At 50.3% G+C, this 13,434-nt stretch overlaps 1 protein-coding gene across 1 annotated transcript; it reads left to right on the forward strand.

The window, feature by feature from the left end:
* The first annotated feature begins 3,603 nt into the window (after positions 1-3,603).
* On the forward strand, positions 3,604-12,792 carry NAGK (N-acetylglucosamine kinase). Its single transcript, XM_045078999.1, is given in 11 exon segments — positions 3,604-3,902; positions 5,717-5,801; positions 5,962-6,060; positions 6,866-7,007; positions 7,794-7,904; positions 8,576-8,637; positions 8,639-8,689; positions 10,061-10,148; positions 11,087-11,184; positions 11,665-11,743; positions 12,400-12,792. Coding segments are annotated over 11 exon segments (1,035 nt in total). The 5' UTR covers positions 3,604-3,873; the 3' UTR covers positions 12,591-12,792.
* Positions 12,793-13,434: the final 642 nt, after the last annotated feature.

Consider the following 13,434-nt stretch of genomic DNA (forward strand, 5'->3'; position numbering starts at 1 on the left):
GCCTGACCTTTCCCCTACTTTACTTTAGTTCCAGGAAGCCCCACTCTACTTTAAGTAAGGCCTACCCTACTTTGGTTCCAGAGACCCCCACCCTGCCTTAGTAACAGGAACCCATAAATACCCCTGCCTTAACTAAGCTCAGGGTCCAAGTCCCTACTCTGCTGCATCAGGTATATTTTGGGCCCAAGCTTAAGCTTGTCAAATAAACCCTCGTGTGATTGCATTGGTGCTTGGCTCCTTGGTGGTCTCTGGGACATGAAAACTCCGGGCATAACACTTCCTACATTCCATCGCTCAAACCTGTTTGCCTAAAAGCAGTCTGTACAGTGGTAACATTAAAATTTTCTTAAATGATAAGGAATTGGCCAAGGGTTACCTCTTATGAACCTTGGGAAACAATTCAAGCTGTGTTAATGATTTCCAGAGGCCTAAGCAACATATGACCCAGGTCAAGTTAGTCTTGCAAGAGTAGCTAAATTAAGCCTTATGTGTGACTAGCCTGGGTTTCTCCACTCAAAGGCTTTTCAAGGCTGATCTCTGTTAGCTTCTTTTGCAATTCTGTATTTTTACAATCTCAAGCACACTAGCCACATTTCAAGTGTTCAGCAGTCCCATGTGAGCCACTGTGCTGGGGCAGCACACAGTAATTAGTAATATAAGTAAAATCAGTTAAAATCTGTGTAGTACTTTAAGGTTTCCAAAATCCTTCAGATATTTAACTCTTGTGTTAGTCTGGGTAGGTGAATGTATATCATCTCCATTTTGTGGATGAAAAGCAACAGCAACTGTGTATATTTCACTCAAGATCCTCAGCTAGTAAAGTTAGTAAAGGGGTGAACTCAATCCTTGTCTTTGAATCTGGGCACTTTCTTTTTTGCTTCCTTTTTTTTTTTTTTCTTTCTTTCTTTTGCTTCCTTTTCTAAACAAGCAATACAAAGGGAAACTACGGAATGTACAGGTCCCAGGGCTCACTGTGCTAGTGTGCAAAAAGGCACAGTCCTTTCTAAATCCACCTACCACGTCCTCTAAAAATCCTGCCCAATTTAAGCCCACCAGAATCTAGGAGTTCCATTATTCTAAAAACATGTGTGTTGGATTAAGCACCTTCTAGCTCTGATGTTTTGCAGATGTAAATGACACAGGTAGACATAAAAAAAAAAAAAAATCCTGTCTCTCTCTTTGGTATTTTCTATGAGTAGTGATTTACTTTTCAACTACCCTTGAGGGTTACACTATAGTGTTTCAGCGTCCCAAATAAGTATCTCGTGTGGTAAAGACTCCTCTCTTCCAGTCTAAGAGCGCACATATACGCCAAAGTTTCACACCAAAACATAACCAGACCCAACTGGCTATCAGGGAAAGAAAGCGACTAGTGCAGGGTTTCTCTCAAAGAAGACAGAAGCTACTTCCAGGGTTGGGGAGCAAACAGAGCAGAGACCAGGCGTTTGAGAACTGCCCTGAAAGGACTGGCCGGGAAGGCTGAAGTTCCTTAAGAGATGCCAAGGACAACTGACCTCCCTCCTGGCCTGACAAGTCCCCACCCTTGGCACAGAACAGCCTGGAGCAGACCATAGAGGCTTGCAGGAGCCCCAGCCCAGCTTTTGAACCTGGCTAGCCCACTTCTTGTTCCCTTTCCCAATCACATGGAAGGAAGATTAGGATGACGGCTGGAGGGCAAAAAAAAAGTTTCTCTTCTTTATCCCTGGCAAATACCCAGCACAAATAATTGAACTAAGCAGGTGCTAAGAGCTGATGGCTACTTCAGTGAGTTGCAAGGGCAGACTCCAGAGCTCTTCTCCTTTCAAAGTTCAATTCTAGTAGACTAAATTTTTTTTTTTAAGATTTTATTTATTTGACAGACAGATCACAAATAGGCAGAGAGGCAGGCAGAGAGAGGGGGAAGCAGGCTCCCCGCTGAGCAGAGAGCCCGATGCAGGGATCGATCCCAAGACCCCGGGGATCATGACCGGAGTGGAAGGCAGAGGCTTTAACTCCCTGAGTCACCCAGGCGCCCCTAGTAGCCTAATTTTTTTTAAAAAAGATTTTATTTATTTGACAAAGAGAACAAGAGAGAGCATAAGCAGGAGGAGCAGGAGGCAGAGGAGAGTGAGAAGCAGGCTCCCTATCCCAAAGGAGCCCTGTGCAGTGCTCTATCCCAAGACACTGGGATCATGACCCCAGTGAAAGGCAGAAGGCAGGTGTTAAACTGACTGAGCCACCCAGGAGACTTTCACAGCTGAATTTTTTTAAATTAATTAATTAATGAATTTTTAATAAACATATAACGTATTTTTATCCCCAGGGGTACAGGTCTGTGAATCGCCAGGTTTACACATTTCACAGCACTCATTATAGCACAAACCCTCCTCAATGTCCATATCCCCACCACCCCTCTCCCATTCCCCCCCCCCCAGCAACCCTCAGTCTGTTTTTTGAGATTGAGTCTTTTATGGTTTGTCTCCCTCCCCAATCCCATCTTCTTTCATTTTTTCTTTTCCTACCCCCCAACCCCCCACATTGCATCTCCACTTCCTCATATCAGGGAGATCATATGATAGTTGTCTTTCTCTGACTGACTTATTTCGCTAAGCACAATACCCTCTAGTTTCCAGCCACGTCGCCGCAAATGGCAAGAGATCATTTCTTTTGATGGTTGCATAGTATTCCATTGTGTATATATACCACATCTTCTTTATTCATTCATCTGTTAATGGACATCTAGGTTCTTTCCATAATTTGGCTATTGTGGACATTGCTGCTATAAACATTCGGGTGCACATGCCCCTTTGGAGCACCACGTTTGTATCTTTAGGATATATACCCAGTAGTGCAATCACTGGGTCATAGGGTGGCTCTATTTTCAGTTTTTGAAGAACCTCCACACTGTTTTCCAGAGTGGTTGCACCAGCTTGCATTCCTACTAACAGTGTAGGAGGGTTCCCCTCTCACTGCATCCTCGCCAGCATCTGTCATTTCTTGACTTGTTAATTTTAGCCATTCTAACTGGTGTGAGGTGGTATCTCATTGTGGTTCTGATTTGTATTTCCCTGATGCCGAGTGATATGGAGCACTTTTTCATGTGTCTGTTGGCCATCTGGATGTCTTCTTTGCAGAAATGTCTGTTCATGTCCTCTGCCCACTTCTTGATTAGATTATTTGTTCTTTGGGTGTTGAGTTTGCTAGGTTCTTTATAGATTTTGGATACTAGCCCTTTATCTGATATGTCCTTTGCAAATATCTTCTCCCATTCTGTCAGTTGTCTTTTGGTTTTGTTGACTGTTTCCTTTGCTGTGCAAAAGCTGTTGATCTTGATGAAATCCCAATAGTTCATTTTTGCCCTTGCTTCTATTGTCTTTGGCGATGTCCCTAGGAAGAAGTTGCTGCGCTTGAGGTCAAAGAGGTTGCTGCCCAATTTTTAAGGCAGCTCCTCCCCCATCCCTTACACAGACCGCGCCCCCCGCCCCCCGCTCAACGACGCACTGATCACCCGGGCTCTTAGCAGTGCCAACGCGGAAGGCCGAGCTGCCGGCAACTTCCGGGCACTGGTGGGGCGGGGCGTGGGCAAGGCAGGGACTTGTCCAGTGGGTGGGAGCCCGACATCCGCTTCTGGTTGCTGCGCTTGGAATCCCGCATCCATCTCCGGAGGCAGGGTACAAGAGGTGCGCAGGCGGCAAGCAGGAGTGTAGAGGAGCCGCTGGGGACCGCGCTCGCCCCGTCTGGGAGTGTCGCCCCGCCCCGCGCACACGCCGTACCCAGTCAACCGCACTGCCCCGCCCCGCACGTGACGGGGGGCGGCGCCCAGCAAGCCGGCAGGGCCGGGAGTAGGGGAGAGGAGCAAAGTGCGGCAACTTGGGCGGCGGCAGCAGCTAGGGCATGGCGGCTCTCTACGGCGGCGTGGAGGGGTGAGTGCGGCTTCGCGGAGAGAGTCCGGGAAGGGCGGCTGAGAAGCGGCCGGAGGGCGAAAGGCGGGAAGCCCGGGGCCAGGTTGGCATGCTGGTGACCTACCACGTTAGGGTCCGGCCACTTTGGGCTTCTGACTTGCGGGGCCTTGTGGTGAAGGGGTGTGTGCACGCGCTTCAGTGCCCGAGGACTTGCGGGACTCTGCGAGTGCACGGCCACACCCGAGGCGCACGCGGGGGGTCTTTTATGTTTCACGGCGGAACCACACCCCTTTCTCCGGCGAAAGACCCACTTCACCGCCCCCCCCGCCCCCCGCCAGATCTAGAAGCTCGGGATGGCTGAGAGAGTTGAGCTTGAACAGGTGTCAGGTGTGAAGTTGCTGGGGGGTGAGGGGAGTGGGAGTGTGGTGGAAGCGGGGGACAAAGACCCTTGCCAGGGGGGATCTGGTAGCTACAACAGGCAGCCAACCGAAGTGCTAGCCTGTCCTGATGTCTGGAACTCCCCGTTCTTGTCAGCATTCCAGATGAACCCTCTGTCATTCTTACATTTTTCCTTCTTAGAAACTTGCTTACTGGACTTCTTGTAATACGGCTTCTTCCTAGGACTATGGGCAAGGCTTTTGCCCAATCTGGGCTTCATTTACCCCATGTGTATAGTGAGAAGGGGGATCAATGACAAGTCCCCTGCCAGCGAAAGCATTCTGTGAATCTGGGTGTGAAATCTGGGCAAATAGAGAGTGGCTCTTGTCACAGCCTGGACACTTACTTTTGAATCCGAGATTAGGATTACTTGTATGCTGTACAGACTCACAGACCCCCATGTCATTTTATTTATTTATTTTTTAATGTAAATTGTTAAGGTTTATCTCCCCCATTCTGCATCTGTTGCACTTTTTTTTTTTTAAATTCAGTATAGGAAAAAAAAAATTCAGTATAGGAGCTTGGGCTCATCGCTGTTATATTCATGTGTAAGATATGACCTGTTTCTCTAGATTGTCAAGAGATTCTTTTGGACTTTGAATCTGCTGCCTTGTTCATTAACTACCCCTCGAAACTTCTTGTCACCTTTGAGGTTGATCAGCAGGTCTTTAGTGTCCTTTTCCGATATTCCCAAGAGTTCTGATCAATAAAGAAACATACATCACACCACCACAGACCTCCATCCAAACTACTATTTCCCCCAGTAATAAGCATTTCACCATTTGGTTCCTTAAGTAGGTATAAACTCTCTTCTGCCCTCTCGTCAGTGTTTCTCCTGAGGGTGTCTTGAAGAACTTGGCAGCTGTAGCTGGATCTTGAAAGGCAGCCTTTAAAAAAAAAAAAAAAAAAGGCAGCCTTTAGCTATTATGAAAGAAGCAGAGACATGCGCCACTCCCTTTAGTCACATTTCCTGAGTGTTGGCCTGTGCCAAGCAGGAAAATGGATGAAGGATCTGGAGCTTGGCACAGTGGAGTTTGTAGTTTCGTGAGAGGCAGACAGAAAAACAACTATAGGCTCTTATCAAAATCTTTACAATTTATAGGGACACTGATGTGGCCCAATGAATGGAGCTGTGGCGGTAGGCCACACGTCAGAGGTTTCAAGTACTAGATGATAGAGAAGTAGGGTCTTACAGGATAAATAGGACATCCCTGAGGGAAGCTGTGCAGAAGCAACATTTCAGTCCAGGAGCGTATCAAACCAGAAGTGGGCTTGGGAATGGGAATTGGGTTTGGCAAAGTTGTCACCTGGGCTCTGCCTGGGACTAGGACCCCTGGAGCTTAGCTGTCCCTGTAGGTTTGTCAGAGCAAGACTGAGTGCCCCTTTGTGTTCTCTAGGGGAGGCTCACGGTCCAAGGTCATTTTACTCTCAGAGGACGGGCAGATTGTGGCAGAAGCAGATGGACTCAGCACAAATCACTGGGTAAAGACCACACTGAGGGACTGGTGGGTTTCTTTGTGGTTGTGGTTTTATTCTCTGTAACTCCCATCAAGATGGTGGCTGGGGCCGAGTATAACAGCCTGTAGGGGCAACATGGGTCATGCAAGACTTTGTAACTCCTCCTTCCCTTGATTGGGGCCAGCTAATCGGGATAGACAAGTGTGTGGAGAGGATCAACGAGATGGTGAACAGGGCCAAACTGGAAGCAGGGCTGGATCCTCTGGTCCCTCTACGAAGCCTGGTGAGTCTGGGGTCGATCCTGGGAATGAAGGCACAGAAACACAGCGATTTTGCCTAGGTGAGTCTGAAGACTGCAGGATGAAAGGCTTTGAGGGCTTAGTCTCTGGTCTAGAAATACATGTTCTCACTCATTCTTATGGCTTCAGTTGTCACCTACAAGCCATAAGGATGGGAAGAGCCCAGGGCTTTGGAGAACCACAGAGACCCTGGTTTGAATACCAGTTTTGTCACTCAACATCTGTGAGACCCTTAGCAGGCTACTTACCTCCACCAAGCTTCGGTCTCATTTGGGAAATGCAGGTAACGGTAGCTACCTCAGTGGTCAGCTAAGAATAATGGCATGGTACATTCCAAAGTGCTTAGCGTAGAGCCGTAAGCACTCCTTTAATGTCCCCTGTGAGTCTCAGCTCAGATGTTTCTCTCCAGTTGCTGGGGCTCCGACTGCCCCCTGGTGGTAGCCTCAATGATGGTTCTGCAGGCACAGCTAAGCCCCTTGTAGTCCACACCAAGCCCACCTCCTTTGCTTGCTCTCTTGCCTGACTTTTCCCTTAAGGGCACTGCTAACCCTCCCACCCCCCAAACTTGGCAGTGTTGAGTCCCCTCTCTGGGTTCATTCCCAGACCAGGTTCTTCTTGCCGCCAGCAGCACCTGGTGGGTCATCGTGTGGGGCGGCAGGAGGACTGGAGCTGACTAAGCAGGGTGTGCCCAGATGTACAGAGTTGGGGTAGACACCAGGAAAGGAGGGGTTGGAGAAGGGAGCTGGGTCTGGTCACTTTGCTCACTCGCTCCCATCCCACACGGCCTAGGGCTTGTCCCTGAGCGGTGGGGAGCAGGAGGACGCACTGAGGGTCCTGACAGAGGAGCTGAAGAACCGATTTCCCCACCTGAGCGACAGCTACTTAATTACCACAGACGCCGCGGGCTCCATCGCCACAGCGACGGAGGCTGGTGAGGAGGAGGGCGGGGTGAGGTTGAGAACTGGTTTTCTGGGGAAAGCCCCTTGGTTGGAGCTGACGGAACTTGTCCAGCAGTACCTGGAAGGTGGCCTCCAGCACACCCCGCGCTCTTCTCCCTGCTCTTTTTATTGGCTTAAGTCCCCCTGCCAGAGCACCAACTGGACAGAAGGTGGGGGGGCAGAACTGTATCTGTCAGCCTGGAGACTCTGCTCCAGAGGAGGGAGCCCCCGGGGTGGTGCAGGGGTGAGGCTGGCTGGGAGAGCAGTTAAGGGCCAAGAAGAAAACTGGGCGGAGCTCTGTGCTAGTGTAAAAGGCCTGGTATCCTGAGCTCAGCATTTGAAGCTCTGTTCCTGTTTTATGAGTAGTACCATCTTAGAGAAGTTATGGAACTCGTGGGTTTCAATGCCCTCCTCTATGAAATGGAGGTTACTGTATTCACAAATGAGATTTAGGATGTTGAATGAGTATCACTGTGTGAACAGGGTCTAGCGTGATCGTTGGTTCTTAATAGATAGCGTGGTAAGTCAGGTAGTCACTTAGCTTGGCAAGGAGGCTGGCTTATGTTCCTCTTCGTCTCTCAGAGAAGGGCTCTGTATAGACTGGAGCTCTTTGAGACTCAGGTCGTCCACTTTCAGGTGGGAAACTAGCTGGGCTCACTTTTCTGTACAAGACTGGGTGATGATCCCAGGGCTGGTTTCTGCCCTCTTTCCTCAGTCAGAAGCTGTGTGCTCCGTGCAGGGCCTTGGCCACACTGAGCCTCCCTATTCCCTTTCCCCAGGTGGGATCGTGCTCATCTCTGGGACAGGTTCCAACTGCAGGCTCATCAACCCCGATGGCTCTGAGAGTGGCTGTGGTGGCTGGGGCCACATGATGGGGGACGAGGGCTCAGGTGAGTCCATGCCAGCCGGGCCTGGCTCTGGGGCCCTGGACCCTTCCGTTCCTGCAGCTCTCTGTCTTCCTCTCCCCTGACCTTGGCCACCAACCCCTTGTGGCTCTCCAGGGATAGCTCCTGAAAAGATCCTCTGAGTCCAGGGTAATGACTGAGAGAACACAGAGATGCGATGGCAGACTCGTGGCTGACCTTGGACGAGTGGCCGACCTTGGTCTGCAGTGCTGATCTGTATCCAGGTTCAGATTCAAGCCTCGGTATAATAGTTGTTGTCCACCTGTGTGGACACTATAAAGGTTAAGGCCACAGGTGCCAGGACATGCTGGACCAGTCTGCTAATAGGAAAGGGCTATAGAAACTCCTCCTGCATGACCTCTTTGTAGGTAGTAGGTATACCTAGGGGCCTCTGGGGCCAGCTCATGGCAGTGACTGCGGTGGTCTTTGTGACAGTGGACTCTCCTTGTCTTTGTTTTTGGGTAGGAGCTGGTGTGACTTGGCCTTACCTATTGTTTTCCCCCTTGCTTTCCTTTTGTGGATAGGTCATACAGTTGAAATCGGGGCACCTAATTTGCTGTAATACCCAAGCTGGTCACTAAACTGTCTAGGTCTGAGTTTCCTGGTCTGTGGACTCAGGGAGATCGTCCCATCTTCGCCCTCTCTGCCCTCCACAGCCTACTGGATTGCACACCAAGCAGTGAAAATAGTGTTTGACTCTATCGACAACTTGGAGGTGGGCTCCTCATGACATTGGCTTCATGAAATACATCATGTTTGACTATTTCCAGGTACCTTCCCCTGCCTCTGGTGAAACATGCGCACCTGGGATGGGGCAGTGGCATACTGAGCAGGAGTGAATGTAGGAGAAGAACTGGGTGAGCTGAAGGGAAGTTGGGGTGAATTGTGGGTCAGAGCTGGAGGTGGAGGAGAAATTCTAGGTGAGGACAGGATTCATGATAACGTGGGTGGTGTGTGCCAAGGGGAGAATGTCAGGCACGTGGAATGGGCAGGCTGGGGCCAAATGGTTAGCTGGAATTCATGCTTGGGCAGCTAGGCCCTGCTGGGAGGTGAAGGTAGATGCCGTTTCAGGCTGGAGCGAGAAGTGCTGGGTGAGATCAGGAGACAGGGAACTCAGACTGAACTGCTGCTTCTGGCCCATATGGGTCGGGTCAGGGGAGGAGAGCCCGTTAAAGAGGGAGGGGTTCTTGGGGGAGGTGTAGCCTCCTACCCAGGGCTTTCCTCAGTCTGGGCCATGCGTATTTGTAGTGGAGTAGGAAACAGCTATTTTTAGCTGAACCCAAAGTAAAAGGGAAGAGGAGAAGGAAGGTAAGTCTACCCAATAGACCTCTGTGCATGGCAGCTGCTTATGTGTGCTGGCGATGGGCTCAAGGAAGGAGATTAGAGATGCTGGAAGGCAGATCTGTATAGGGGAGGGAGGAGGAAGACAAATCCCTTTCGATAGTAGCTGCTGTGGGAGATGCAGTTAAGCTACCCCAACCCACCAGATTGGTTCTAAACCCAGTTGGTGGGTCTCCCACGCCATCTATTACCCTTAGGCGTTCTCACAAAGTCATTACAAGAATTAAATGAGATTGTGTGCAGAATATGCTTACTGTATTGCTTTAAGTGCTCACATTGAGAGCCCCCCTTCTTCGTCTTAGTGTGTGCTCTGGGAAAGTGCCCCTCCCTTAGGACCTGCAGAGGCCATTTGTTAGAGTGAGAGAAGGACTTTCTGTGGTCAGAGAAGTTTGGGAGAAACAAGCAGATTTCGCGGTGCAGGACTTCACAGGGCCTTTAATTTGCGAATGCACCCTGTGACTTGGAGAGTTGCGACATGCAGTAGTCCTTAGATTCCTCTCGTCAAAGAAATCTTTTCAGGAGCACCTCTAAGAACTACAGAACACACTTTCGTGCTCACAGATCTGTGCCCTGTGCTGTATGTATCCAGGCTCATCTGTAAGGAGTGATGGGATTCATGTGGGGAAAACAAAGAACCTGCCTCAAATGAGAAATCTCAAATCTTTGTACTTTCTAGAGCTTAAAAAAAACAAACATTATTCCAGCTTCTCAGAGACATCAGGAAGATCAACTTGGGTGGGCAGACTGTGCATTTTTCTTTGCTTCTGATGACTCTCTGTGCCCCTTTCTCTGTCTCTCAGGTGTCAGACCGGCTAGGAATCCTCACCCACCTGTATAGGGACTTTGATAAATGCCGATTTGCTGGGTTTTGCCAGAAAATTGCAGAAGGTACTGGAGGGGTGGGTACAGGGTTTTATTTGGTTTTGTTCCCCAAAGTTTTCCCTCATTATAGGATGGAATGGGGTTCATATGAGAACTAGAAGCTAATTTCCCTTTGACCAAGTGACTTCAGTTCTCTGCCCTCATGCAGCTTGGTACTAGGATGCCTTGGGCTGGAGCCAGAAGGACATGTGGGGTGCACTGATAATTGTTTTATATTATCTCTGATTTTCTTGACGGCTGTCATGGCTTGGGGAGGCCGTGTGTCTGTTTCCGAGAAATGTATGAAGCAGTTGTCCTTTGGGCAAATCTGTAATTAAAACAAAAAAAAAACTAAAGATATCTGAAGAACTAGGAGATCATAGAGAGGTTTGGCATGGTGGGTTGGCGTGGGGGGGTGCTAATGCTCAGGAAAAGCTAAACCGTAGGGCTTGCTTGTCTCCACAGTGCTGTTGTTTCTCCACTATAAGGTTCATACTCCCCTCACTTGGATTCCTGCAGTGTAACTGCATTGTAGGCCTCTCTTGCTGTACTGAGGCCCTTTTGGAGCAGAGCTGGGTGGGGGGCAGACCGCAGACTATTGGATGGTGGGTGGGGCAGGAGCACGCCAGCCTGCTGCTCAAGTAGGGTCCCCAGAGATGAGACACCTTCGGGGACAGACTCAGTAAGCTGGAGTACAGGCCAGATGCTACTGTGCTCCTCTAGTGGGGGCTGCCCTTCTGCGCCTGGAGTGACCCACCTCAGGACAGGACACCCCTGCTCGGGTGGAAGTACCTGGTTGGGGCAGGGCAGTAAGGATGGAGGACTGCTTTTGGAGGCTTGTCTCCCTACATGCCATGAGGTGGGCATCTATTCCTAATTTAGAGCTTTGCTAGCTCTAGGTGCTCCTCCTGTTTCTCCCCTGCAACAGGTACTCACCAGCTCCCTTCCCCCCAATCCCGCCCCAGGTGCTCGGGAGGGGGACGCCCTCTCCCAGTTTATCTTCAGGAAGGCTGGGGAGATGCTCGGCAGACACGTGGTGGCAGTGTTGCCTGAGATCGACCCGGTAAGTCGATGGGAAATGAAATCTGGATGTTGCTGGGCCAGATCTGGCTCTTTCCCATTAGGGATGAGACTGTCCCATCAAACTCCGTAAAGAGGGGCATGATTTTAAATGGACTTAGGGTGTGAGAAGAACTCTGTATAGTCTCTAACACGTAAGAGCTCTCGGGTCTGGTGCCTCCCCTCTGTGGCTGGCCCGAAGCCTGTGTTTATATATAGTCCACTGCTTGAACACGGTGCATGTTTCCATCCATTTCCCCCCCTTCTCTTTCCTGCCTCTGTATTGTTGCTTCACCTTTTTTCCCTTCCATTCTCTCTCTTGGCTTTTTGAGTCTCCCTGTTTTCCTCCCTTTGCAACCCTTTTCTTCAGTCCACCTGGCTAGAGGGAGAGTATCTGGGAGCGGGTGGGCTGGTCTTAGGAGACCATCTGCTTCAGCGTTGGAGAGGTGTGGTCACCCCAGTGTCCATTTCTGCTCTTCACCAGGTCTTGTTTCAGGGGGAGATGGGCCTACCCATCCTGTGTGTGGGCTCTGTGTGGAAGAGCTGGGAGCTGCTGAAGAAAGGTGAGCCTAGGGTGGGTGATAGACAGGTCGAGGGTGGGGTTACTCGGGAAAGCTGCTTGTCCCAGGGGGAAGACTTGAGACTTGGCTCCTGAGGCCTGCACAGGCCACAGCCCTCCGCCCACAGTCTGCCAGGGAGCCCTTTTATGGTGTCTCACCCAGCTTCCCTGAACTCTTAAAAGATGCTTTTGTTTTAAAGGATTTATTAAATACACACCACTTCTTAAAAATTAAAGACATCCCTCCCTTGAGATCAGAGCTTCTGGCCAGCATGTGGTGACCTCTGTAGTCAACACAGTTGCAGCCAGAAGGTAGAAGAGGGGCCTTCTTCACCCTTGAAGTGTTGGTTCATGTAGCTGTGTCATTAGACATTCTGAAGCAGTTGGGAGGACCCTCTTGCTTCCTTGGAGTTCCCAGCACTGGGTACGGGCTGGCTGCAGGTTCTAGTATCCAAAGGCCATGACCGGGTTCCTGTCCCCTGGTGCCCTGCCTGTTAGGGACTTGGTGGGTGGGCCTCTTGGGGACCTGCACAGGAATGCCTCAGGGCCTGGGCTTCTCCCTTCCCTCCGTGTCACTGTCCCACCTTCTCCTGGTCTCGACCAGGGAGAGCTGGTCTACTCTCACCTCCACCCTCCACCCTCTACTCTCTCTCCCTTCAGGTTTCCTTCTGGCGCTGACCCAGGGCCGAGAGACCCAGGCTCAGAACTCCTTCTCTGGCTTCACCCTACTGAAGCTGCGACATTCCTCTGCCCTGGGTGGGGCCAGCCTCGGGGCCAGGCACATCGGACATCGCCTCCCCATGGACTATGCTGCCAACACTGTTGCCTTCTACTTCCACACCTTCTCCTAGGGGGCTGGCCCTGGCTCCACCCCGCCTAGCACCATGTGCTGCCCAAGAGGAAGCTTTGGGCTTGTCGTGACTCATTAAACCACCAGACAAGCCTAGCACTGTGGACATTGGGTGCTGGAAAGGAGGCTTTTTTTTTTTTTCTTTTTTAAAAAAACAAACACATATAAAAGAAAATAAATGCACTTTATCCACTCCCCAGTTAGATTGTGTTGTCAAGCACACTTGCTGTGTATATCCTGAGTGCATCTACCAGTGGCCATCCCAGAGAGCTCAGGAACAGTTCTAGGTCAGAACTTACAGCCCGGTGCCTTGCTGCTTGGCGCTTGGTTTGCCATCTGCTCACCATACAGTTGGGGCAGAGAATTCATGTGTGCCATCCCTCCCCACTGCCCCCAACCTTAGCATACCTCTACGCCACGCTGCTGCTAGTTAACTGTGACCTCAATTTCTCCTGTCCAGGTGAGTAATGATTCCTGCCCAGCCGTTTTTCCTGGAACCGAGTGTTCTCTGTGGAGAGCATCACTGGGAGTAACTTTAGACACTTTATACCCTCCCCTGATGGTCCCAGAAGGATTTAGGAGAGGGGACCATTCTGGTCTGGGAGAATTCCCTCACTGGATTTGGTGCTCATAGGTAAGTGGTACATGTTGCAGTTTTTCCCCTATGAAAGCATTCTTGAGAGGTTGGGAAGATGACTGAGATCTAAGAAGGCCAATTAGATACAACTAGGTGGCCTGTTTATTCCTCGTGACTTCCAGCCTGGCTCTGGTTATAATACGACATCCTGCATTTGTTGTGTGACACGAATGATGAACATTGGTGAAAAGCAATGTCCTCTGGATAC

This window comes from Mustela putorius, unplaced genomic scaffold (genome assembly GCF_011764305.1).
Source record: "Mustela putorius furo isolate JIRA1106 unplaced genomic scaffold, ASM1176430v1.1 tig00000281_pilon_pilon_pilon, whole genome shotgun sequence".
NCBI classification, from domain to species: Eukaryota; Metazoa; Chordata; class Mammalia; order Carnivora; family Mustelidae; genus Mustela; species Mustela putorius.